Source organism: Panulirus ornatus, chromosome 62, assembly GCF_036320965.1.
Source record: "Panulirus ornatus isolate Po-2019 chromosome 62, ASM3632096v1, whole genome shotgun sequence".
Lineage (NCBI taxonomy): Eukaryota > Metazoa > Arthropoda > Malacostraca > Decapoda > Palinuridae > Panulirus > Panulirus ornatus.
In genome coordinates, this window is record NC_092285.1 from 8,795,406 (window position 1) to 8,818,589 (window position 23,184).

Here is a 23,184-nt window from a genome sequence, read left to right on the forward strand (position 1 = left end):
GAATACATGATATCAAGGACTCGAAATGACAACGTGTTTTTGGAATAGATTGTATTAATCCATTCGGTACAGAGTTTTGAATAACAGCTTGGGGGGGGGAGAGTGGGGAGAAAAAAAAGAAATGAGCTTGGAGTGTTCATTCATTTGTGAACAACAGCATTAGAATAATGAGTACTCAGATATGCATAATTCTAACTGCTTCTGTCTACTATTTGTTAATAGCGTTCGTGCAACAACAACACTATCCAGTCGGATGTGTCACGGATTTAGAAATGGGCGTTTGTGTCGCGTCTATAAAGACGGATTAATCTTCGTTTTCTTCGCCCGTTGCGTCACTGCCTTCGTCAAGAGTCAAGTAGAAGTTATTAATGAAAAAGTTCAGTTTACACTGAGGGCTGCAGCCTTCTTGGTCTTCGCCCGTCAGCAGATGAGGCAATGTCGAACACAAGAGCTTCATGTTATCGGGAGGGTTCGAACAAGTTGAAGCCAACGTGTGCAAAAGAGACCTCGAGGGATCTTCAGAAGTTAACGATGCCGTGTTTGGAGTCTTGGTGACGGGCGTAGACAAGAGGATCGATTCTGTAACAGGTCTTAACGAGCCTGTCTCCTCGTTCGATCGTTCCGAGGTGGGTGTCGCTTCAGGTGAGGCTTGCAAAGCCGTTGGAGTAAGGTAATTGGACTTCGAACACAGCACCTCCATGACCCGAAGCTCCGAACACAGTTTCGTCAACGCGGGGACTCTCGAACACACGAACTTAGAAGCTTCAGGGTTTAGGCATAAGTGTCTCAAATCTGCTTCTTTTAGACACAGTTTCTGCCACTGTGGTAAATTCTTGCATACAAGTGTTGCCTCGTTGGTCGACCTCCCTTCTCGGGTACCAGCGATCGACTTTTTGATATCTGAGAGGTCGGATATAAAGGCAGTCAAGACTTCCGGTTCAGAATTCCGCGATTCGAAAACGGAACGTATGGCACTAGACGTCTCGAAGTTTGAGGATTCGAACTTTGAGTCGGTAGGACTTGTAGGATATGAACCAGGGACTGGAAACCTTGATGAAGTGGTGATAGATGTCAAGTTTGATGAATTGCTCGAGGTCATGTCTCCGTCGGATGAACTAGCAATAGGGGTAGTTACCTCGTCAGAGGCAGGACTCGTCTTAGGAAGATATGGGGAAGACTTGCGAGGCATTGACACATCTGATGGAACAGTACCGGATGACTCCATGCCAAACACGTAACTGGATCTGGGAGATCTGATGTCTGAAGCCCCTGAGACCAAACCTGTCCCATCTTTTCTCTCGTAGGCTGAGGTGGTCGAGATTTCAGCCTGTAGCAGCGTTGTTCCATCTGAAGCACGGGTGAGGTTCAGAGTTCCAGAGGTGGAATCGAGACTACGCGAAGCTTCGGAACTTGGAGAAGTTTTGCCATTGGGATATAACACAGCCAGAGTAAACGGGTCGTGACTTGGTGTACTGATAGGTAAAGATGCATTGGTTGCTTGACCCTTTAAGTCTGCAGCACCGACTGCTGGTGGCGAGGGGATTGAAGCACCGGGTTCGTGTGGTTCGACACCTGGGGAGGCGGGGTTCGGTGTCTCAGTCGTTGAAGTATATGAATCTTCTCGTGGGGTCTTGTCTGTCTGAAAGGAATAAGAAAAAAATAACTTTGAATTGATTAAAGTACATGTGTGTGTGTTGTGTGTGTAACGAGGACAATGTTTTATACTCGTATGTACCATATCTTGCACACATCAGCCATGAAAGAAAACGGGATTTGGGTCAAGTTTAGACATAAGGGAGAATTAGAAATTTCTAGGCCCGGGTAAGAGGTTGAGAGGGGTGAGGAGTCTCCAAATCTAAGGTTTGGAGTCTGGGGGAACTACATTATGTGGTAGTAAGTCGGAAGATAACATAACAAGAGATATGGATTTTGACGTTGATGACTTTGGAAAGATGAAGGATTTAGAAGCTGAGACTGTGGTGGGGGAGGGAATGAAGGAAGGCTATAGATTATAATATTATATATTGCATGTATTACCCTATAGCGACGGTCTCCAAACGCCAGGAGAAATAGCATCCACAATAGCATGTTAACACCGCCTCGTCTCTCTCTCTCTCTTTCGGGGCAAGAAGAGGCTAAGGTGGTGCGAGCAGTAGGACGCCCCCTCCTAGAAAGGGGAAGTGGAGTTACTGCCCTGGCAAATTGTGGCATAGATCACTCTCCTACTGTTGCATAGAATCAGGTCTGTAGCATGTTAGAATATAACCGATACATGAGTCACATTGCCATGAGTCATACGTGACTCGCACTGGCATGAGTCAGTCAGACTCGCACTGCCATGAGTCAGATAGACTGACTCACACTACCGTGAATCAGTCATACATGACTCGCTCGACCATGACTCAAAACTACAACTAACAAAAAACAAATAAATATTTAGTAACAGCTTAAAAGTGCGTTTTGACTTTACGATTTTGTTAATCTGAACTGAAATATAATCTGTTAAAATGATGAATATGTTTGGTACGTGAATTCATTCGTGCAATTTAATGCCTGGAGGTCCCGCTTTCACGATAGAAAAAAAAAAAGAATGACAAGTTTATTCTATGAAATGATAAAAGTTTATTCTATGGAGTGATAAAAGTTTATTCTATGGAGTGATAAAAGTTTATTCTATGGAGTGATAAAAGTTTATTCTATGGAGTGATAAAAGTTTATTCTATGGAGTGATAAAAGTTTATTCTATGAAATGATAGACGTTTATTTCATGATAATTTCTTTCTTTTTGTTGCACTGTGATCACTCTTGGAATGAGGTATGACGCTAAAAGATAACCTCGTGTTAAATGTCATTTATCATAATGATAATCATGCATTTCTAGTGTTGAATGTGATGGTGTCGTGCACACGTGATGATAATCATGCATTCCTAAGATAAAACATGATAAAAAAAAAACACATGATAATCATGCACACGTGATGATAATCATGCATTCCTAAGATAAAACATGATAAAAAAACACAATCATGCATACGTGATGATAATCATGCATTCCTAAGATAAAACATGATAAAAAAACACAATCATGCACACGTGATGATAATCATGCATTCCTAAGATAAAACATGATAAAAAAACACAATCATGCACACGTGATGATAATCATGCATTCCTAAGATAAAACATGATAAAAAAACACAATCATGCACACGTGATGATAATCATGCATTCCTAAGATAAAACATGATAAAAAAACACAATCATGCACACGTGATGATAATCATGCATTCCTAAGATAAAACATGATAAAAAAAAACACAATCATGCACACGTGATGATAATCATGCATTCCTAAGATAAAACATGATAAAAAAAACACAATCATGCACACGTGATGATAATCATGCATTCCTAAGATAAAACATGATAAAAAAAAAACACAATCATGCACACGTGATGATAATCATGCATTCCTAAGATAAAACATGATAAAAAAAAAAAACACACAAGATAATCATGCATAAATTTCTGATATGAGACGTTGGATAAGAATTGTATGGGACAGGAAATACAATCATTCATTGTATGAAGCAGGATGTATAATGATATATGAAGCATGATGTATAATGATATATGAAGCAGGATGTATAATGATATATGAAGCAGGATGTATAATCATTCCTTCCTATATAACACATAAAATAGTATATCACTTATATGAAGCATGATATAAAATCATATATATCATGAAACGTGATATGAAACTATGATTTCCTGTTATATAACAGGATATAGAACCATTCATTAATTATTAATGTAAAATGAACGTTTGTTATTAAAAACGTATCATTGGCACGACTCGTTCTCCCATTTCAGTATAGCACACTGTCTGTGTCTGTTGTCTTTGTGTCTGTCTGTGTGTCTGTCTGTTGTCTGTGTGTTTCTTTCTTTGTCTCTGTCTGTTTGTGTGTCCGCACGTGTCTTATCTGCCTGTGAGCGTGTGTCTGTATGTGTGTATGTCTGTTTCTTGGTCTGTATGTGTCTATATGTCTGTTAGTTTGTGTGTCTCTGTCAGTGGACAGGGAGACTGGGTGAACCTGGTTGAAGCCACGTAGCTGAAAATGGAAGTAACAGATTAACAGGATGTTAAGAGAGGTACACATTGTGTGTGTGTCTGTCTGGGATTTTGATTTATATTTACTTTGTTTAGTATTGAGGAAAACATAGATTAATTTTCGAATCGGTATTAAGCATTTTCAGGTATTAAGCAGTTTTTTCTGTATCGTCTGTGAGAGGATATGTCCTGGCACTGGGTAGCGTTGACACTGGGTAGCGATGGCACTGGGTAGCGTTGACACTGGGTAGCGATGGCACTGGGTAGCGTTGCCACTAGGTAGCGTTGACACTGGGTAGCGTTGACACTGGGTAGCGATGGCACTGGGTAGCGTTGGCACTGGGTAGCGTTGGCACTGGGTAGCGATGGCACTGGGTAGCGTTGGCACTGGGTAGCGATGGCACTGGGTAGCGTTGACACTGGGTAGCGTTGACGCTGGGTAGCGATGGCACTGGGTAGCGTTGACACTGGCACTGGGTAACGTTGGCACTGGGTAGCGTTGACACTGGGTAGCGTTGCCACAGGGTAGCGATGGCACTGGGTAGCGTTGACACCGGGTAGCGTTGCCACTGGGTAGCGTTGACACCGGGTAGCGTTGCCACTGGGTAGCGTTGACACTAGGTAGCTTTATCACTGACACTTGCTAGCGAGGCCACTCGCTAGACTATCTATCTATCTATATATATATATATATATATATATATATATATATATATATATATATATATATATACACCTCACAGCCTACCATCCAGCTCTTGTGTCCTGTGATGAGTGACTCGAACCTCTCCACAATTCTGTCCACCACCCGACCCGTGTTGATGTTTCATGCGACAGTGTTGCCGTCTTGCACAACCTTGATCTGATGTTGACGCTAGTGGCGATAATGTTGAAACGATACTGTGGCAACACTGGTCACCTCTGACCTTGGCGAGGTGTAGGATGTGTGATGAACATATTTACTTTGATATACATATGTATTTATATTTTTTCTATGAGCCCACGGGGGAAATGAAACGCGTTAAGTTCCCAAGGGCACTTTCGTGTCATAATCACATCATCAGGGGAGATACAAGAAAGAAATGTAACAGTCAGTTGATATACAACGAAGAGACGTAGATAGGACGCCATTTGGTAAACGAGTGACTGCCCGAATAAGGGTCTGGTGCGTTCAAGTCTGGCAACAAGCGTATCATAAACTTTTTATGTGGACAAGAACGGGAACTGTTTACAAATTTTATCAACGATAAAGCTATCCAATTTCTATAGACCTACACTGATATTAATGTAACAATTGTTTGTGCATTTAATGATAGAAGATTCAGTGATATTTCTCGTGGTACTGGAGTTAGAGTTAATAACTGAGATGGCATTACTCCAGTCAATAAAATGATCATAGTTTTTAACGTGATTAAACAAGGTATTTCATTCCTGTTCTGTTCTTATGTTTGTCAGACTGAAATATCCTTACCAGTCTGCCCAACATAAAACTTATCAGTTTTTACATGGTACTTTATAGACACATCCTGCGGAATTTTCTGGCGAGTTCCTGATTAAGATACTTTTTATGGTATTGTCGCTGCTGAAGACAACATTTACATGAAAGGATTTGAGCAACACGTTAAGTAAAGTAAGAATATTCGTATAAGGGAGAACTGAAAGGTTCTTGGTGTCAAGGGGAGGTTTGGGTTTAACTCTATGAAATGATTTCTCTGCCAGCTTACTGAATTTATCGATGAAAGCAACACCAGAAAGGATTGGTTGAAGGGAAGTGGTAGGTGAAGAGTTGATAGATCAAAAGACTTTTAATTCAATTTTACCTATAAGAGAAATGAAAGTTAGATAATATCAGATTAAAGATAAAGGATTCCATTCAGGGATAAAGAATCGGACATACCATCTCAGAAGAGAGATGAGTGCAGCACTATACAACGCTCCTAGATTTAAGGACTTGGATTCCTTTGTGTCTGTTACGAAGGATTTTCATGGTGAGAGGGAGGCTTTGTCATGGCCAATACGTACGTGTTATTCCAGGGTTAAATTGAAGTGTTTTGATGTTTGATGGGTAACTAGTGAGCTTGAGAAACACGTATAGGTAAAATCGGCTTTTTGTATCGCTTGATTGGATCGAAATGCTGCATTCTTATTTAGAGATGCTTTACTTGTACGATTTACAAAGATAAGTGTCTCGTGGGATGAAACTAAAGAATCGCGTGTCGAGCGACGTGTAAGAAAAGCGGACTGAAGAACGTGGAGTGGTACCGTCCGCGTGAGACCAAATGGCGTGAAAGTTTGAATAGAGAAAATGTCTTATCTTGAGAGACGATGCTTAACAGGATATGAAGGAGACGTCGCCCCCATGACGATGGCCTTTGCGTTAAAGCAAATGAGTAGGTTAAACTGTGCATTCGAATACAGAGACTAGCAACAAAGCCAAGGAAAGGAAGTTGAGGGAGTAGAGCCTTGTGTCGTGGTTTATGATGAGGTGTTCGACAGAAATCTCGAGAGAGGAAGAGTGGCCAGAGAGATAAGGGGGTTCCCGAGAGACATCATCATTGATCTCCCTCACCGCGAGAAACCCTGAGCACCGGAATTCTTGTCATGAGAGAATGGAGTTGTCTCTTGGAGAAAGTGAGAAACGAGGAGAGTTTCGAGAGCTATTGAGACTGAGTGAAAGCGACAGGCGATAGTTTAAAGAGAGGTTCGAGTGGTCTAATTTTTGGGATGGGTTGCGTCGAGGCTTTGGGTAAGAGACTAGAGCGAAATGGACGAGGAAGGATGGAGGGAGACTTGAATTTTTCTTGGAAGAAAACGAGAGAGGGGTCATGCTCTCCTCTTCACCCCTTTCCTCCCTTGTAGCTGGGAGATAAACCTGGGGAGTCCACGTGGAATGGGGAGTATATATATATGAAAGGTCGAAGAGACGCAGGGTGACAAGTGGTGCCACATGAAGAAGAAAACGAGATGCCCAATATAGAGAGAAGTCGAAAACGGGAAGACGAGGTTGACTTGTGTACTGGAGTCGCTTTGACTGAAGGACTGGAGCGACTTTTCAGTTCCACTGAGGACATTTATTTCCCGTAGGCTCTGTCCACTGAGGGCATTTATTTCCCATAGGCTCTGTCCACTGAGGGCATTTATTTCCCATAGGCTCTGTCCACTGAGGGCATTTATTTCCCGTAGGCTCTGTCCACTGAGGGCATTTATTTCCCGTAGGCTCTGTCCACTGAGGGCATTTATTTCCCGTAGGCTCTGTCCACTGAGGGCATTTATTTCCCTTAATCCCTTTCCACTGAGGACATTTATTTCCCTTAATCCCTTTCCACTGAGGACATTTACTTCCCGTTGGTTCTGTCCACTGAGGGCATTTATTTCCCTTAAGCCCTGTCCACTGAGGACATTTATTTCCCTTAATCCCTTTCCACTGAGGGTATTTATTTCCTTTAATCCCTGTCCACTGAGGACATTTATTTCCCTTAATCCCTGTCCACTGAGGACATTTATTTCCCTTAAGCCCTGTCCACTGAGGGCATTTATTTCCCGTAGGCTCTATCCACTGAGGGCATTTATTTCCCTTAAGCCTGTCCACTAAGGACATTTATTTCCCACTCTAGTGCTGACAGAGGAGAGTCACTGAAGGCAGGTATCTTTATTTTTCTCCCTATATAGACGACCTGGATAGCTGAACTGAGGAATATCTCTACAGGCGTTTTTTTTCCCGATACTCTCTCTCTCTCTCTCTCTCTCTCTCTCTCTCTTATTGCCGGCGGGCAAGACCATGCATCACACTCCCCATCTCCACCCCCTTTTCCTTCCATCAGCTTTCGCATCTCTTCCAATCTCCTCGTCTTTCCCTCTCTCTCTCTCTCTCTCTCTCTCTCTCTCTCTCTCTCTCTCTCTCTCTCTCTCTCTCTCACTGGGGTTCAGTGAACCACACGGGGCAGCACACATGTTTTCGACGTCGCCTGGGTGAAGGTACTGGCCCGAAGATGGTCGCTGCTTGGATCCCTCCCTCTCTGGTGGCGCCATCTCTCGCCCACTCCCTCCCTCCCGTCCAGTCCAGTCTCGACACTGATTACGGCAAGAGATAATCTCTCTCTCTCTCTCTCTCTCTCTCTCTCTCTCTCTCTCTCTCTCTCTCTCTCTCTCTCTGCCTGTCTGTTTGTCTCCTGTCTATCTCCTTCTGTCTGTTTTTCACCTGTCTGTCTTCTCTCTCTCTGTTTGTCTCCTCTCTCTCTTTCTCCTCTCTCACCTGTCTGTCTCTCTCTCTCTCTCTCTCTCTCTCTCTCTCTCTCTCTCTCTCTCTGCGCCTGTCTGTTTGTCTCCTGTCTATCTCCTTCTGTCTGTCTCTCACATGTCTGTCTTCTCTCTCTCTCTCTCTCTGTTTGTCTCCTGTCTCTCTTTCTCCTCTCTCACCTGTCTGTCTGTCTCTCTCTCTCTCTCTCTCTCTCTCTCTCTCTCTCTCTTCGTCGTGATATCCCCCGTGGTTGCCACATGTCGCCAACCTTCTTCCTTGCTCGTTGTTGTAACGTTGTGGCCCCGCGCTCGCCTCCTCCCTTAACCATCTCGTTGGATATCTCACGGGGCAACGGGTCCTGCCGGGGCCAGACTATCTTTATAGGTTCGTGTGATGTCGGCGAGGCACTGTCGACCAGGGTCATGACACGCGTGCACAGAGAAAGCAATATTCGAACATCGGAAGCTGGGGAAACGGGGTGTCTGGTCTTGTGACGCTGTTGGAGTCGACCAGTCCCTTGGTACATGGGTGTATGGCTGTGTTTGGGTCGACCAGTCCCTTGGTACATGGTTGTATGGCTGTGTTTGGGTCGACCAGTCCCTTGGTACATGGTTGTATGGCTGTGTCTGGGTCGACCAGTCCCTTGGTACATGGTTGTATGGCTGTGTTTGGGTCGACCAGTCCCTTGGTACATGGTTGTATGGCTGTGTTTGGGTCGACCAGTCCCTTGGTACATGGTTGTATGGCTGTGTTTGGGTCGACCAGTCCCTTGGTACATGGTTCTATGGCTGTGTTTGGGTCGACCAGTCCCTTGGTACATGGTTGTATGGCTGTGTTTGGGTCGACCAGTCCCTTGGTACATGGTGGTATGACTGTGTTTGGGTCGACCAGTCCCTATGTAACACAGCTTCTCTGTGTGACACTTCTCTTTTCTACTGTTCATTTCATAACAACACTTTTGATTTTCTGACGCTATCGCTCAGTGCTTTCTTCTTCGCAACACTATCTGCATTTTTCGAAAACTGGCTCGACCCACAGGTATAGGAATTGATCAATTAATCACCTAATCCATGAAAAGTTGTAGTGTCACAGGAGGCGACAAAGCAAAAATTTATAATCACTACACCGATTAATAATGTGGCATTAATTACTCGTGTTGATTCGCATCTTCTGTGTGAACATATACATCGTCTTCCCCATTTCTATGTTAAGTGATTGAATCTTTGATCCAGAGTGGAGAACTGAGGCCTTGTTCTTCAAACTGTGGAACAGTGTCTGTGCTTCGAGTGAACACCTAACCTTTATCTAAGCTGGGGGTACACATTGTAGAATACTCTGCTTTCCAAAGCTGGTACAGCTTTATTTAAGCTGGGACGTGTTCTCTTCCAGCACCTCTCGACACAGAATAATGCAATTACCCAACTCTTAGCGCCTCTACTGTAAGAGTAATTAATCGCCATGAGTAATTAGCTAATGAAGTAGAGTATTCCCATGCGTAGAACATCAAAGAAATTAATCGAAGAACAATTGATTGATCTCATATCTTCATAGACAAGATGGTAAACCATAGGAGTAAAAAAAAGGTGGGATCTGAATCTACATCCAAAACTAGAAAGATACAGAAAACTCTCTCGAAATTTGTCTTTTAAAAGGAATCCAACGTAGAATAAATCCCTGGGGAGGACGCAAAGACCTTTTGCAATTTCATGTTAATACGTACACCAAGTGTGTATCCTATTTTTTTTCCCCCGTGAAAAGACGTGACTTGAACTCTAACCAGTCAGGTGTGTAGATATATGAGCGGTCAAAGGTACGACTTGGGGTAAGGGTGTGTGTGTGTCAAGCTTGGGGGTTTGGAAAATGGACAAACGCAGCTTGGCACACGGGGTAAGTAGTCAGTCAAAGCAATGGATGGATTCTGTGAAACAGTTCGAGGATGGAAAGAGAAACCTCAAGGGCTACAGACGTAAAGTCTATTTGCCAAAGGGTTGAAGCTGTGTGGACATGATAAACCACACCATTTTTCCCCAGTAGTGAGGTTAAACTTTGCAGGGTTGAAATAGATGCGATAGTCAAGTGTGTTTTGGGGTCATTTGCAGGGTTGAAATTGAAGGGATATTCGGAGATTTTTGAGGTCATTTAAAGGGTTGAAATTGAAGCGATATTCGGAGGTTTTTGAGGTCATTTAAAGGGTTGAAATTGAAGCGATATTCTGAGTTTTTGGGGTCAGGTTTAAACCGCGTATTTCCCAAGTAAGAAGCGGAGAGAGAGAGAGAGAGAGAGAGAGAGAGAGAGAGAGAGAGAGAGAGAGAGAGAGAGAGACTTGTATGATAGGCACTTATGGTGAAATTTTGACCATTCGGAAGGCCTGTGGCCTTAGGAAGGGATCAGCCCTTAGGAAACGGCTCCGCCCTTTGGATGGTACATAGTCCTTACCTAAAAGCATCTGGATCCCATATAAGAGTATCTAGATCCCATATAGGAGTATCTGGATCCCATATAGGAGTATCTGGATCCCATATAAGAGTATCTGGATCCCATATAAGAGTATCTGGATCCCATATAGGAGTATCTGGATCCCATATAGGAGTATCTGGATCCCATATAGGAGTATCTGGATCCCATATAGGAGTATCTGGATCCCATATAGGAGTATCTGGATCCCATATCCGAGTAACGATTGAGGAAGAATCCCATTGTTCGAGTATTATCAACATGCCTCGTGATATCTCCCCCTCCCCCCAGGCTTCCTCGTACAGCGGAATGACCTGACCTGACCTGACCTCTCTCTCTCTCTCTCTCGTCTTCCAGCCTTTCCTCGCCTACCAAGGGGTCCAGGTCTAGCAGACACCTATGGAAACTTTTGATTCGTCTTTTCGTTCCCCCTCTCGCACTAATTGCTTTCTCTCTCTCTCTCTCTCTCTCTCTCTCTCTCTCTCTCTCTCTCTCGTCGGCCACAATTAGAGAGTGTTTTCGCCCTTTTTTTTTTTTTTTTCCTTGAGACGAAAATTGCGCCAAGATGTAAAATTTTATATATCTTGTCTATCTATCTCGCACCCTTCAGCAGTAGGGATTAGAACCCGGACCTTTTCCCGTGGTATCTTTTTTTTACGTCCTGACGGGCAAGGCTCATCCCAGAGTCTTGGGGAGGCGATTAGACATATAACTTTGGGGCAGTGGTTACTTCTAAATGTCATGGGGGGGGGGGGGGGGGGATTGGCTTTTTATCCTATCCTTATCATTAACGAGAGATGACCTCTCTTATCACCTGTTTGTTAACCTGAGCTGAACATGACCTCTCTTATCAGCTATATATCAACCTAAGTCGAGAACGTTATCTCGGAAAGCAAAAATGGGTATGTTTGAAGGAATAGTAGTTCCAACAATGTTGCATGGTTGCGAGGCGTGGGCTATGGATAGAGTCGTGCGCAGGAGGATGGATGTGCTGGAAATGAGATGTTTGAGGACAATGTGTGGTGTGAGGTGGTTTGATCGAGTAAGTACTAATAGGGTAAGAGAGATGTGTGGTAATAAAAATGAGATGAGGACAATATGTGGTGAGGTTGTTTGATCGAGTAAATAATGAAAGGGTAAGACAGAGGCAAGAGTGTAATATATATAATATATATATTGGTTTGGTAAACCAGAGGCCGGTAGTTATCCCTGGGGATAGGGGATTAAGAATACTTCCCACGTATTCCCTGCGTGTCGTAGAAGGCGACTAAAAGGGGAGGGAGCGGGGGGCTGGAAATCCTCCCCTCTCGTTTTTTTTTTTTTTTTTTTTTAATTTTCCAAAAGAAGGAACAGAGAAGGGGGCCAGGTGAGGATATTCCAAAAAAGGCCCAGTCCTCTGTTCTTAACGCTACCTCGCTAATGCGGGAAATGGCGAATAGTTTAAAAGAAAGAAAGAAAATATATATATATATATATATATATATATATATATATATATATATATATCAATTTAAGTCAGTGTTCAGAAGGGAAGATAAGGGTTGGAGGTTGGCCCCCAAGAAGAACTTGTACTTTCATCTATGGTTCTGTAGTGAAGATCTGAACTTTATATTCCCAGCTGAGAGAGAGAGAGAGAGAGAGAGAGAGAGAGAGAGAGAGAGAGAGAGAGAGAGAGAGAGAGAGAGAGAGACGTATAAGGGCAGTGTCCTGGAAGTGATAAACTAGGCATCTCTCGGAAGACTTCCAGGGAAAGTTTTTGGTGGGACTTTTTCAAAACTTTATTCTCGCCACTGTATATATATATATATATATATATATATATATATATATATATATATATATATATATATATATATAGTGCATATGAAGACTTTTTTTATAGCACAAATTGCCCTCAATAAGCTATGGATTCGAACCCAGACCTTTGGCGATCGTAGCCGATCGGTCAGCGTTCCCAGCTACCATGCAAAAGGTCTGGGTTCGAATCCTTTTTGCTGTAGGGCAACGTATTCTACGAAAGTGTGCGTTTATATGTACTATATATATATATATATATATATATATATATATATATATATATATATATATATATATATATATATAATATATGACGCTAATGCAGTTCTAGTATTAACAAATGGAGCAATCTTCTTTATATTAATTATCATAATTACTAATGAGAACATACGATCGTTTCCCAGAGAGAGAAAAAAGGTTCTTCGTATAATCTCAGATGAGGTAGTTAGTTAATTACATTTAAGGAGCTTAAGTCATTAGTCCACAATTCAGATGGAAATTTAAAGAGGAGGAAAAAAAAAGATAAGAGATCTCATTTCTTATTTTTTGTTTTTAATATGGACGTCCAAGCAATGAAACATAGGAAGGAAAGATGAAGCCAGGAGTCTTGGCGAATTAATCATTTATGATTAATGTGGCGATTAATGAGAGAAAAGATTAGAATTCTTTTAAGAGAGAGAGAGAGGGAGCTGTTCATATCGTAAGCCTCAGTTTTAAATCGCAAGTTTTTTTGACTTTTTCTTTTTTGAGTGTGTGTGTTTGTGTGTGTGTGTTTGTGGAAAGGCACCGAAAGGTAAGAGAACTCTGAACAAGGAAGATATATATATATATATCCCTGGGGATAGGGGAGAAAGAATACTTCCCACGTATTCCCTGCGTGTCGTAGAAGGCGACTAAAAGGGGAGGGAGCGGGTGGCTGGAAATCCTCCCCTCTCGTTTTTTTTCAATTTTCCAAAAGAAGGAACAGAAAAGGGGGCCAGGTGAGGATGTTCCCTCAAAGGCCCATTCCTCTGTTCTTAACGCTACCTCGCTGACGTGGGAAATGGCGAATAGTACGAAAGAAAAAGAAAAAGATATATATATATATATAATATATATGTGTGTGTGTGTGTGAACCTGGGATGCCGATTTGAGGGAGGCGTTTGGGGGAGCAAATGAGTTCTAAGAAAGAGTTTAGATCTCTCTTGGTTAAAGAGACTGGAGGAGGCTCAACAGACGGGAGATAGCAGGAAATTTATATAGTTTGTATAGAGTTACCAGAGTGAAAGCGATATCTGTACTGCACCGTTGAAACAACGGTATATATATATATATATATATATATATATATATATATTACACAAGTATTCTCTGCGTGAGGTAAAAGGCGACTAAAAAGGGGGTGGGAACAGGAGAAGCTGGAAATCCTCCCCTCCTGTTTTACGTTTTCCAAAAGAAGGAACAGCGAAGGGGATATCTTTCCATCGAGGTCCCTGTCATCTGTTCTTGACGCTACCTCGCTTACGCGGGAAAGATTTAATGGCAGAATCGAATAGAGAGATTTATAGCGAACTTGATGGAAATAAATCAAGGAAACATTTTGTGGTAATCTTAGGGGTTTTTTTTTTTTCCCCCATCTATCGAGACGGAAGTGGACGATGAACACTTCATAACAACGTACAAATAAAAAGAAAAGATCTTGGATTATCTTAAAGATAAGCGGTTGAATGTATTACACGTTCTCTGTAGCAGAGGGTATGCGATATATTATTCCATAATTGGGAACGGAGCGAAAGGCAGAAGGTTTCGGGGTAATAAGCAGACATTATTATCTGTATCGACTCGCCCCGTAAAGAGAGTTTGTCTCTCTGCTAAAGAGGTAATGCCACTTTCAGGCGAGGGAAAAAGCAAAAAAAAAACACACACACAACCCGGACTCACCATCGACGTTGAATGCAAATGTTCGTTTCTTTTCTTGGTCAACTTTGCGCGAGCGGGAGATGTGGAACTTGAGGAATGAATTTGAAGTTGCGTGCAAAAGAGGAAAGTTAAAACTGACTTCAGGGGAAGTTTAGGCGTTAGTGTGTGTGTGTGTGTGTGTGTGTGTGTGTGTGTGTGTTTGAGAGAGGAAAATCGAATAGATTTTCATTTTCTTCTTTCTCGTGTAAGAATTGGATAAAAAGTGTCTGTTACGTCGACGGCAGAGCGGGGGAACTGGTGTATTTCGACAGTTCCGGGACAAGATCAAAAGCCTTTATAACAATCTGAAGATGGTAGATAAGATTTGGCGAATCTGGCGTAAAATCCACAGTACCTTAGTTAATGACGATTGCCAATTTGGCAGAAAGGTAGTAGACCTCGGGGTAGATTGGCAATTTGGCAGAAAAGTAGTAGACCTCGGGGTAGATAAGGCTACTACTTCGATCTTGTAGAGATACAAAATATCGTAGTCAACCCTAAGAAGGACGGTCGAACTGGCACAAAACTAGAAGATCCCAGAGTGAATGAGTTTGGTCGTATTGTCACCAACCCAGATTTACGGACGACCCAGTGAGGCTGAAACGGACGATCGCATCGGCGAACTCGCCATCGGGCACCAGGCCAGAGAGCAACACATGGAAGCGGAGGATATTATGTTACAGGACGAGAGCATTCCATAATGAAACGAGACAGACGTCCCTGGAACGCACACAAGTGGCAATATCCTCTGGCAGATCCTTCCGGTTGTCTTTCTTACTTCGCGGCTGCCCTCCAGGGTCGAAGTCCTCTCTTCTTGTTCTTGCGAAGTGCTGCCCGAGGGCCGTTGGTATTCCCGTGGCCTTCGAAGTCCGGTATTCTCGAGCTTCTTTCTAGCGTGGATAGCCTGGTAAGACTCGCGAGTTCCAGTTGCCTGGTGTGTGTGTGTGTGTTCCAGTAGCCTAGTGTGTGTTCCAGTTGCTTGAGGTGTGTTCCAGTAGCCTGGTGTGTGTGTATGTTCCAGTAGACTGATGTGTGTGTTCCAGTAGCCTGGTGTGTGTGTGTTCCAGTAGCCTGGTGTGTGTGTGTGTTCCAGTAGCCTGGTGTGTGTGTGTGTTCCAGTAGCCTGGTGTGTGTGTGTGTTCCAGTAGCCTGGTGTGTGTGTGTGTTCCAGTAGCCTGGTGTGTATTCCAGTAGCCTGGTGTGTGTGTGTGTTCCAGTAGCCTGGTGTGTGTGTGTGTTCCAGTAGCCTGGTGTGTGTGTGTTCCAGTAGCCTGGTGTGTGTGTATTCCAGTAGCCTGGTGTGTGTGTGTTCCAGTAGCCTGGTGTGTGTGTCTTCCAGTAGCCTGGTGTGTATTCCAGTAGCCTGGTGTGTGTGTTCCAGTAGCCTGGTGTGTGTGTGTTCCAGTAGCCTGGTGTGTGTGTGTTCCAGTAGCCTGGTGTGTGTGTGTTCCAGTAGCCTGGTGTGTGTGTGTGTTCCAGTAATCTCCAGTATCCTGGTGCGGGTGTATGTTCCAGTAGCCTGATGTGCGTGCGTGTGTTCCAGTAGACAGGTGTGTGTGTGTGTTCCAGTAGCCTGGTATGTGTTCCAGTAGTCAGGTGTGTGTTCCAGTAGCCTAATGCGTGTGTTCCAGTAGTCTGGTGTGTATGTGCTCCAGTAGCCTGGTGTGTGTGTTCCAGTAGTCTGGTGTTCCAGTCGTCCGATGCTCCTGGATCTTCCTTGTTGGTCTCGTAGCCTGAGAAGGGCTGGTCGCTACTGCAGAGGACGCTTCGCTCCGAGCAACCTCCTCCTTTCCTTTACCGAGGCCCTCGTTGTCCCCAGGGGCGCCTGGGCTACTGCCCCTGCAGTAATTCTGTTGTTCCACCCCTCCTCTCTGCTTCGTCTGGGGATCTAAACGTAGACAGCTGGGGGCGTGATGGCCAATTGCGCCAGATTGAACCAGATTGACAGCTCTGGCTATTGGGTTGGAACATCCAAAGAAACTGGTGTACTAGTAAGAGATTTACACACACACACACACACACACACACACACACACACATATATGTATATACACATAATGTTTTCATAGACATAGGCACTCAATTTCCCATACTTTTGTGTACGTTTCAGAGAGGACTAAGAGAGTTCAGGTTCTTCGATGAGGGTCGGTCGTGAGGAGAAGCAGCCGACAAGAGCTGTCGCGTCAAGAACTTCGAGTTTGGAGAAGGTACATTCTTTGACCCGCTAATCCGGCTTTGGGGCGGGGTGGCGCCGGGAATGGAGGAAGACAAGCAAATATGAATATGTACATGTCTGTATGTGTTTATATATATATATATATATATATATATATATATATATGTATATATATATATATATATATATATATATATATATATATATATATATATATATATATATATGTGTGTGTGTATATGTGCGCATATGGACGTTTTATGTATGTATGTATGAGTGGGTGGGCCATTCTTCGTCTGTTTCCTGGCGCTACCTTGCTGACGCGGGAAACGGCAATTAAGTATAATAATGATATAATAACAATGATAATATATATTTTCATGTGTATCCATGGGGAAATGAAACGCGATAAGTATCCGAGTGCACTTTCGTGTAATAATCACATCATCAGGGGAGATACAAGAAAGAAATATAAGTCCGTTAAATACATGGTGAATTAGGACATTTTTGGATATGGTATTCAAGGATTTTTATCAGTCAAATTATCCATAGACATATGAATATATCAATCCAAAATATCATACCTCATGTGCTTTCCAAAATAACCAATATATCGATAGACGGTATGGTCCATTAGAGCCAATTTGTAATCCGATATTCCATGATTACCGACTAATGTGATTAATATATTCATCTCTGCTGAAAGGGGGGGGGGCTTAAAGGCTGTGTGGCTGGAGCAATGACGATCATATATTCGATATTTGGTTACTGCCCAAATTTCAAGCGTCAGACTTCGCCCTTCTGATGAAGACCATACTTAAAAAAAAGAAAAAAGAAAAAAGAAAAATTCCTTTGAGTTAACTTTGCGGATAGAAGAGATTTTGACCCGAGAAAAACCAGGAGGAAAATCTTTTCATTTTCAAAAATTCATGTTAGGTCAGTATGTCACACTTTTTTCCATATTATCATTTCAGCTCTTTTTATATCCATTTTTCATTCAATTTTCGTAATTTTCATCTTTTTTTCAAATTTGGTTTATAACTTGAACGCATTTGAGTGTTGTCCCATGTCTATTTTTTTTTATTTTTTTGATATACACCGTGTTAAAAAAAAAATTTTTGGGCTATGGTTTATCATTAAGTGATTATAATGGTTTTTACTGATTGGTTTATTATTTACCATTGTCTGGGAAGAGACAATACTACCTACGTGTTCCTTAAGTGTCGTAAAAGGCGACTACGAGGTGCGGATGGAAATCCTCCCCTCCTGTATTACTTCCTCTAAAAATGGAACAGGAGGAGGAGGAGGCAAGAGAGGATTTCTTCCTCTAAGGCTCGATCGTCTGTTCTGGACGCTACGTCTCTCGTGCGGGAAATGGCGAATACGTACGAAAGATTAAAATGGAGTATTTTCACATCCTCCAAATGTTCATTGTTCACGAAGAGAAATGTTGATGTCAAGTTTTTTCATTGAATAAACATTTCTTAAATCATCTGCTTAGAGTACTGAGCGAAAACTATATAAATTCATTGTGAATGTGAGTGAATGTATTCACTGAATGTGAATATATTCATTGTCAATGTGAGTGAATGTGAATATACTCATTGTGAACGTGAGTGAATATATTATATATATATATATATATATATATATATATATATATATATATATATATATATATATATATATTATAAACATCCTTTATAACTGATCAGTACCTGAAAGTGATCATGTCTGAAGCAGATCCCAGTATGAAATTAATCATTAAATTTTACCCATCTCGCACACACACACAACACTTGACAGTACACAACCCGCACACCTAATTCTTTCTCAACTCTGTATATTCTTTACGGTGAGCCCTACGCCCCTGACACAGCCCTTCCTCTCTCTTCTCACTGGGTCGTCGTCCACCCACCCCACACACACACACACACACTCCTCTTTTACTGGTTCGTCTGAGGCTTCGCACTTTCCTGCTTTCGAAAACGTGTGAAAGCCTTTCCGAGCGTGGTAACAGTCCTATGAATAACCCTTCCCTTTAATCTTGTAATATATATTTTTTTCACCTTTCTCACTTTCTCACGTCAAAGCGAGTTTTTTTTCCCCCTTTTTTTTTTCCCCCACTGTTATCTGATTAGGTAGCCGATGGCAACTGCAGGTCTTCATCGCGTCAAGTTCATAATTTCTAATACTGATTTCCTCCCTATTTCTTTTCCTCTCTATTTCTTTTCCTTTTTCTTTCTGTTTGTAACGTCATGATGCATTCAGTCCTCTCATACGCATTGGATATCTTGTCTGTGTCATTATCTTCCTGACCTATTAGAACCGGGGAAGATATTAGAATATAGACACTAACTTTATTTTCTAACTTTCCATAAAAAAAAAATTATAAATTCATGTTTTGTCTTAGTCTAGGATCACAGACGGTGAACTGAACTTCTTCGTTCAGTTCAGCTTATTGTGGTGGTAGCTCCTCGCTCGGGGCACTGAGTGTCGCATCCCTGTCGCATCCTGTCGCATCCATACCTTTCCTCGGGGATAGACACTGGGTGGCGTGGGTGCTGGAAATGCACATTCCCTCGTGAAGGTCGATGTGGGGATGTATACGTCTAGGGTGGGAAATAAGAGACTAGTAATACGGTATGAGCAGTCGCTCCTCCACAAAAGCCACAATTGAGCAAGGGAGCAGAGATTTTCCTTTTACTATGAAAGAACACGCCCACGTCAGCCTCGTATGACTTTGTTCAAGGATGAGGAGCGGAAGAATTCACTCGTAGTGTCCTTGAAGGTCTTGGCGCAAGATCTGGTTAATATGGAGAAGTTAGTGCTAAGAAAAGTTTCGTCTTGAGCGTTGCTAAAAACGATTTTGCATAAGGCTTACGCGAAGTTATAATTTTATCCCGTGTGACTCCTCTCTCTCTCTCTCTCTCTCTCCAACTTTCGAGAGAAAAGAAGATTATACGCCGAATTATGAAATACAGTTGCTCTTTCACAGAAAAGCTACGGTCTCTTTCAGTGCTATGGGTTCTGCAGAGCTGTGTGTGTGTTTGTTGACGTGTCAGAGAAAGGAAAATATAACCGAAACATCGACCTCCATTTCGGAGGTGGAATTCTGTGTGCACAAGAGCAAACCTGGGGGCGTCAGTCACCTCCATGACCTTCGGACAGCAGACCTGACCACCACCCGCCCTTTTTTTTTTTTTTTTACCTTTTTTTCCTTCACACCTTGACCATCACTTCCTATTTTCTTTGCCCTCGTAAATTTCAGACACCTCTCTCTCTCTCTCTCTCTCTCTCTCTCTCTCTCTCTCTCTCTCTCTCTCTCTCTCTCTCTCTCTCTTCAAACCCCCGTCCGGGTTTTGAAGCTTGGGACGACATCACATGACATTCTTTATTCGCACTGCGTAAAGGCGTCTATGTATATGACCTCTCCTTCTATACTGCCTAAGGCATTTTATTTCTCATATCTCCCTTCCACTCCTCATATCTCCCTCCCATTTCTCATATCTCCCTCCCACTCCTCACATCTCCCTCCCACTCCTCATATCTCCCTCCCATTTCTCACATCTCCCTCCCATTTCTCACATCTCCCTCCCATTTCTCACATCTCCCTCCCATTTCTCACATCTCCCTCCCACTTCTCACATCTCCCTCCCACTTCTCACATCTCCCTCCCACTTCTCACATCTCCCTCCCACTTCTCACATCTCCCTCCCACTTCTCACATCTCCCTCCCACTTCTCACATCTCCCTCCCACTTCTCACATCTCCCTCCCACTTCTCACATCTCCCTCCCACTCCTCATATCTCCCTCCCACTCCTCGTATCTCCCTCCCACTCCTCACTTCTCCCTCCCACTCCTCGTATCTCCCTCCCACTCCTCACTTCTCCCTCCCACTCCTCATATCTCCCTCCCACTCCTCATATCTCCCTCCCACTCCTCATATATCTCCCTCCCACTCCTCATATATCTCCCTCCCACTCCTCATATCTTCCTCCCACTCCTCATATCTCCCTCCCACTCCTCATATCTCCCTCCCACTCCTCATATATCTCCCTCCCACTCCTCATATATCTCCCTCCCACTCCTCATATATCTCCCTCCCACTCCTCATATCTCCCTCCCACTCCTCATATCTCCCTCCCACTCCTCATATCTCCCTCCCACTCCTCATATCTTATGCTTTCCAATTTTCTTCCTGTGCTTTCCACTGTTCATGAGTGCTTGCCTTCCCTCTGATGCTCAAGACAAACCCAACTCCCTTCCCTTTCGACGTCCTGCACTTTCCCCTCCAACCCTTTCCAGCACCTCTCTCCTGTTCCACTGTCTTGTATCCCTGTATGCATCCTACTCGCGTCCTTTCCACCTGTTATAGTCCCCTTCCCCGTTCCTCCACAAGAGACCCACTTTTCCCATTTCTCTCGTCTCCCTATTCCATCCGAGCGTAACTCCCACTTTCCCAACCCATTCCATGAGAGCGTAACTCCCACTTTCCCAACCCATTCCATGAGAGCGTAACTTCCACTTTCCCAACCCATTCCATGAGAGCGTCACTTCCACTTTCCCAACCCATTCCATCCGAGCGTAACTCCCACTTTCCCAACCCATTCCATGAGAGCGTCACTGCCACTTTCCCAACCCATTCCATGAGAGCGTCACTTCCAACCAGAGGGAGTGTGTGAGCCTCCCTCCAGACGCCTTTACGAAACTGGGTCTTCCAGAAACCCTCTTGGGCCTCGGTCTGTGAATGAGCAGTCTACAGATCTGTGATAGTGTACGGTATACTTACGGTGGTTTACAGGGCAAGTGTGAGTCTCCAGGGCAAGTGTGAGTCTCCAGGGCAAGTGTGAGTCTCCAGGGCACCTGTGGAGGATGAGTCTATAGGTCACCTGTGGATGAGGGTCTCTCCAGGGCAAGTGTGAAAGGTCTCCAGGGCACCTGCGAGGGTCTCCAGGGCAAGTGTGAAGGGTCTCCAGGGCAAGTGTGAGGGGTCTCCAGGGCAAGTGTGAGGGGTCTCCAGGGCAAGTGTGAAGGGTCTCTCCAGGGCAAGTGTGAAAGGTCTCCAGGGCACCTGCGAGGGTCTCCAGGGCAAGTGTGAGGGGTCTCTCCAGGGAAAGTGAGGGGTCTCCAGGGCAAGTGTGAGGGGTCTCCAGGGCGCTACAGGTATGGGTTCATAGAACGTCGAAGATTTTAACTGGATTATAATGTGATTTTAATTTTCCTGATGAGATTATCATGTGGCCTTGTTAATTAAGTGGTCTCATTAATGAGATTAGTGTGTGCGTGTGAAAGGGAGAAAGAATGTTTGAAAAAGAGAGAGAGGTGATAGAGAGAGAGAGAGAGAGAGAGAGAGAGAGAGAGAGAGAGAGAGAGAGAGTAAGAGGTGATGAGAGAGAGTAAGAGTAAGAAAGAGAGAGTAAGAAAGAGAGAGTAAGAGATGATGAGAGAGAGTAAGGGAGAAAGAGAGTAAGAGAGAAAGAAAGAAAGAGTAAGAGAAGTGATGAGATAAAGTAAGGGAGAAAGCGAGTAAGAGTAACAGAGTAAGAAAGAGAGTAAAAGAATGAGAGAGAGAGAGAGAGAGAGAGAGAGAGAGAGAGAGAGAGAGAGAGAGAGAGAGAGAGAGAGAGAGAGAGAAATGAGTCAGTTTTGCTCGTCCATACGCCAGTGTATTTTCTTCCCAACATTCCGGGCGAGCGCGTAGGGCCTTACACCACTCTCGTCCAGCTTAACACACGAAGCTGTTCCTCTCCGCTGTTGCACAGTTGTCCCTGGCTTCATCTGGAACTGACTTTGACCATTTTGTCAAGTTTTCTTTTTTTTTTTTTTTGTCATTTCGTAAGTAGTTTGTTCCGTGCGTGGTTACTCGTTAACTTGGGTAACCGCCTGAGTAATCGGTTACTCGTTACTTGGGTAACCGCCTGAGTAATCTGGTTCGTTACTCTCGACTAAGCTAGTTATTTTTAACAACACAGCCGATTGAATTGGCTCGTTAGGGTCGACAAAGCTGGTTTATGTGTTTGTGTGTGTGTGTGTGTACAGATCAAATGTAAGGAATATATATATATATATATATATATATATATATATATATATATATATATATATATATATATATATATATTCCTATGAGTCCACGGGGAAAATGAAACACGAAAAGTTCCCAAGTGCACTTTCGTGTAATAATCACATCATCAGGGGAGACACAAGAGAGAAATATAACAGTCAGTTGATATACATCAAAGAGACGAAGCTAGGACGCCATTTGGTAAACATGTGAACAACGCACGAGTGTACATCAATAGCAGAAAAGGTTTTTGATCTCATTTGTAGAGGAAAATTTTTTTTCTTTTTTTTATTTGCATAGGACGAGTTGTATAGACGAATAATCCTCTTAATCTCGCACTTTACATAAGGGTTCCAATCCTTTCTACCTGGCATCTATAGAGTACACGATTCCAATATCG

The 23,184-nt window shown here is 43.2% G+C and overlaps 1 protein-coding gene and 1 long non-coding RNA gene across 3 annotated transcripts in view; one reads left to right on the forward strand and one right to left on the reverse strand.

Annotated features, from left to right (window-relative positions):
• LOC139745673 (uncharacterized) overlaps window positions 1-4,928 on the reverse strand; it is a 5,110-nt gene extending 182 nt beyond the window's left edge. The window contains exons 1-3 of one of the 2 annotated variants that reach the window (XM_071656073.1): window positions 4,863-4,928; window positions 2,038-2,167; window positions 1-1,639 (exon numbers count right to left, since the gene is read on the reverse strand). The exon at window positions 1-1,639 is cut by the window's left edge and continues 182 nt beyond it. In XM_071656073.1, coding sequence (XP_071512174.1) covers window positions 305-1,639; window positions 2,038-2,088 — 1,386 coding nt within the window. In that variant the 5' untranslated portion in view covers window positions 2,089-2,167; window positions 4,863-4,928 and the 3' untranslated portion in view covers window positions 1-304. Of the gene's footprint in view, window positions 1,640-2,037; window positions 2,168-4,850 lie in introns of both variants that reach the window. The other variant, XM_071656074.1, reaches the window with a different exon arrangement.
• Window positions 1-23,184, forward strand: part of LOC139745785 (uncharacterized) — a 583,323-nt gene that overhangs the window by 561 nt on the left and 559,578 nt on the right. The window contains exon 2 of the long non-coding RNA XR_011711955.1: window positions 16,651-16,747. This is a non-coding gene — a long non-coding RNA (uncharacterized lncRNA). The remainder of the gene's footprint in view (window positions 1-16,650; window positions 16,748-23,184) is intronic.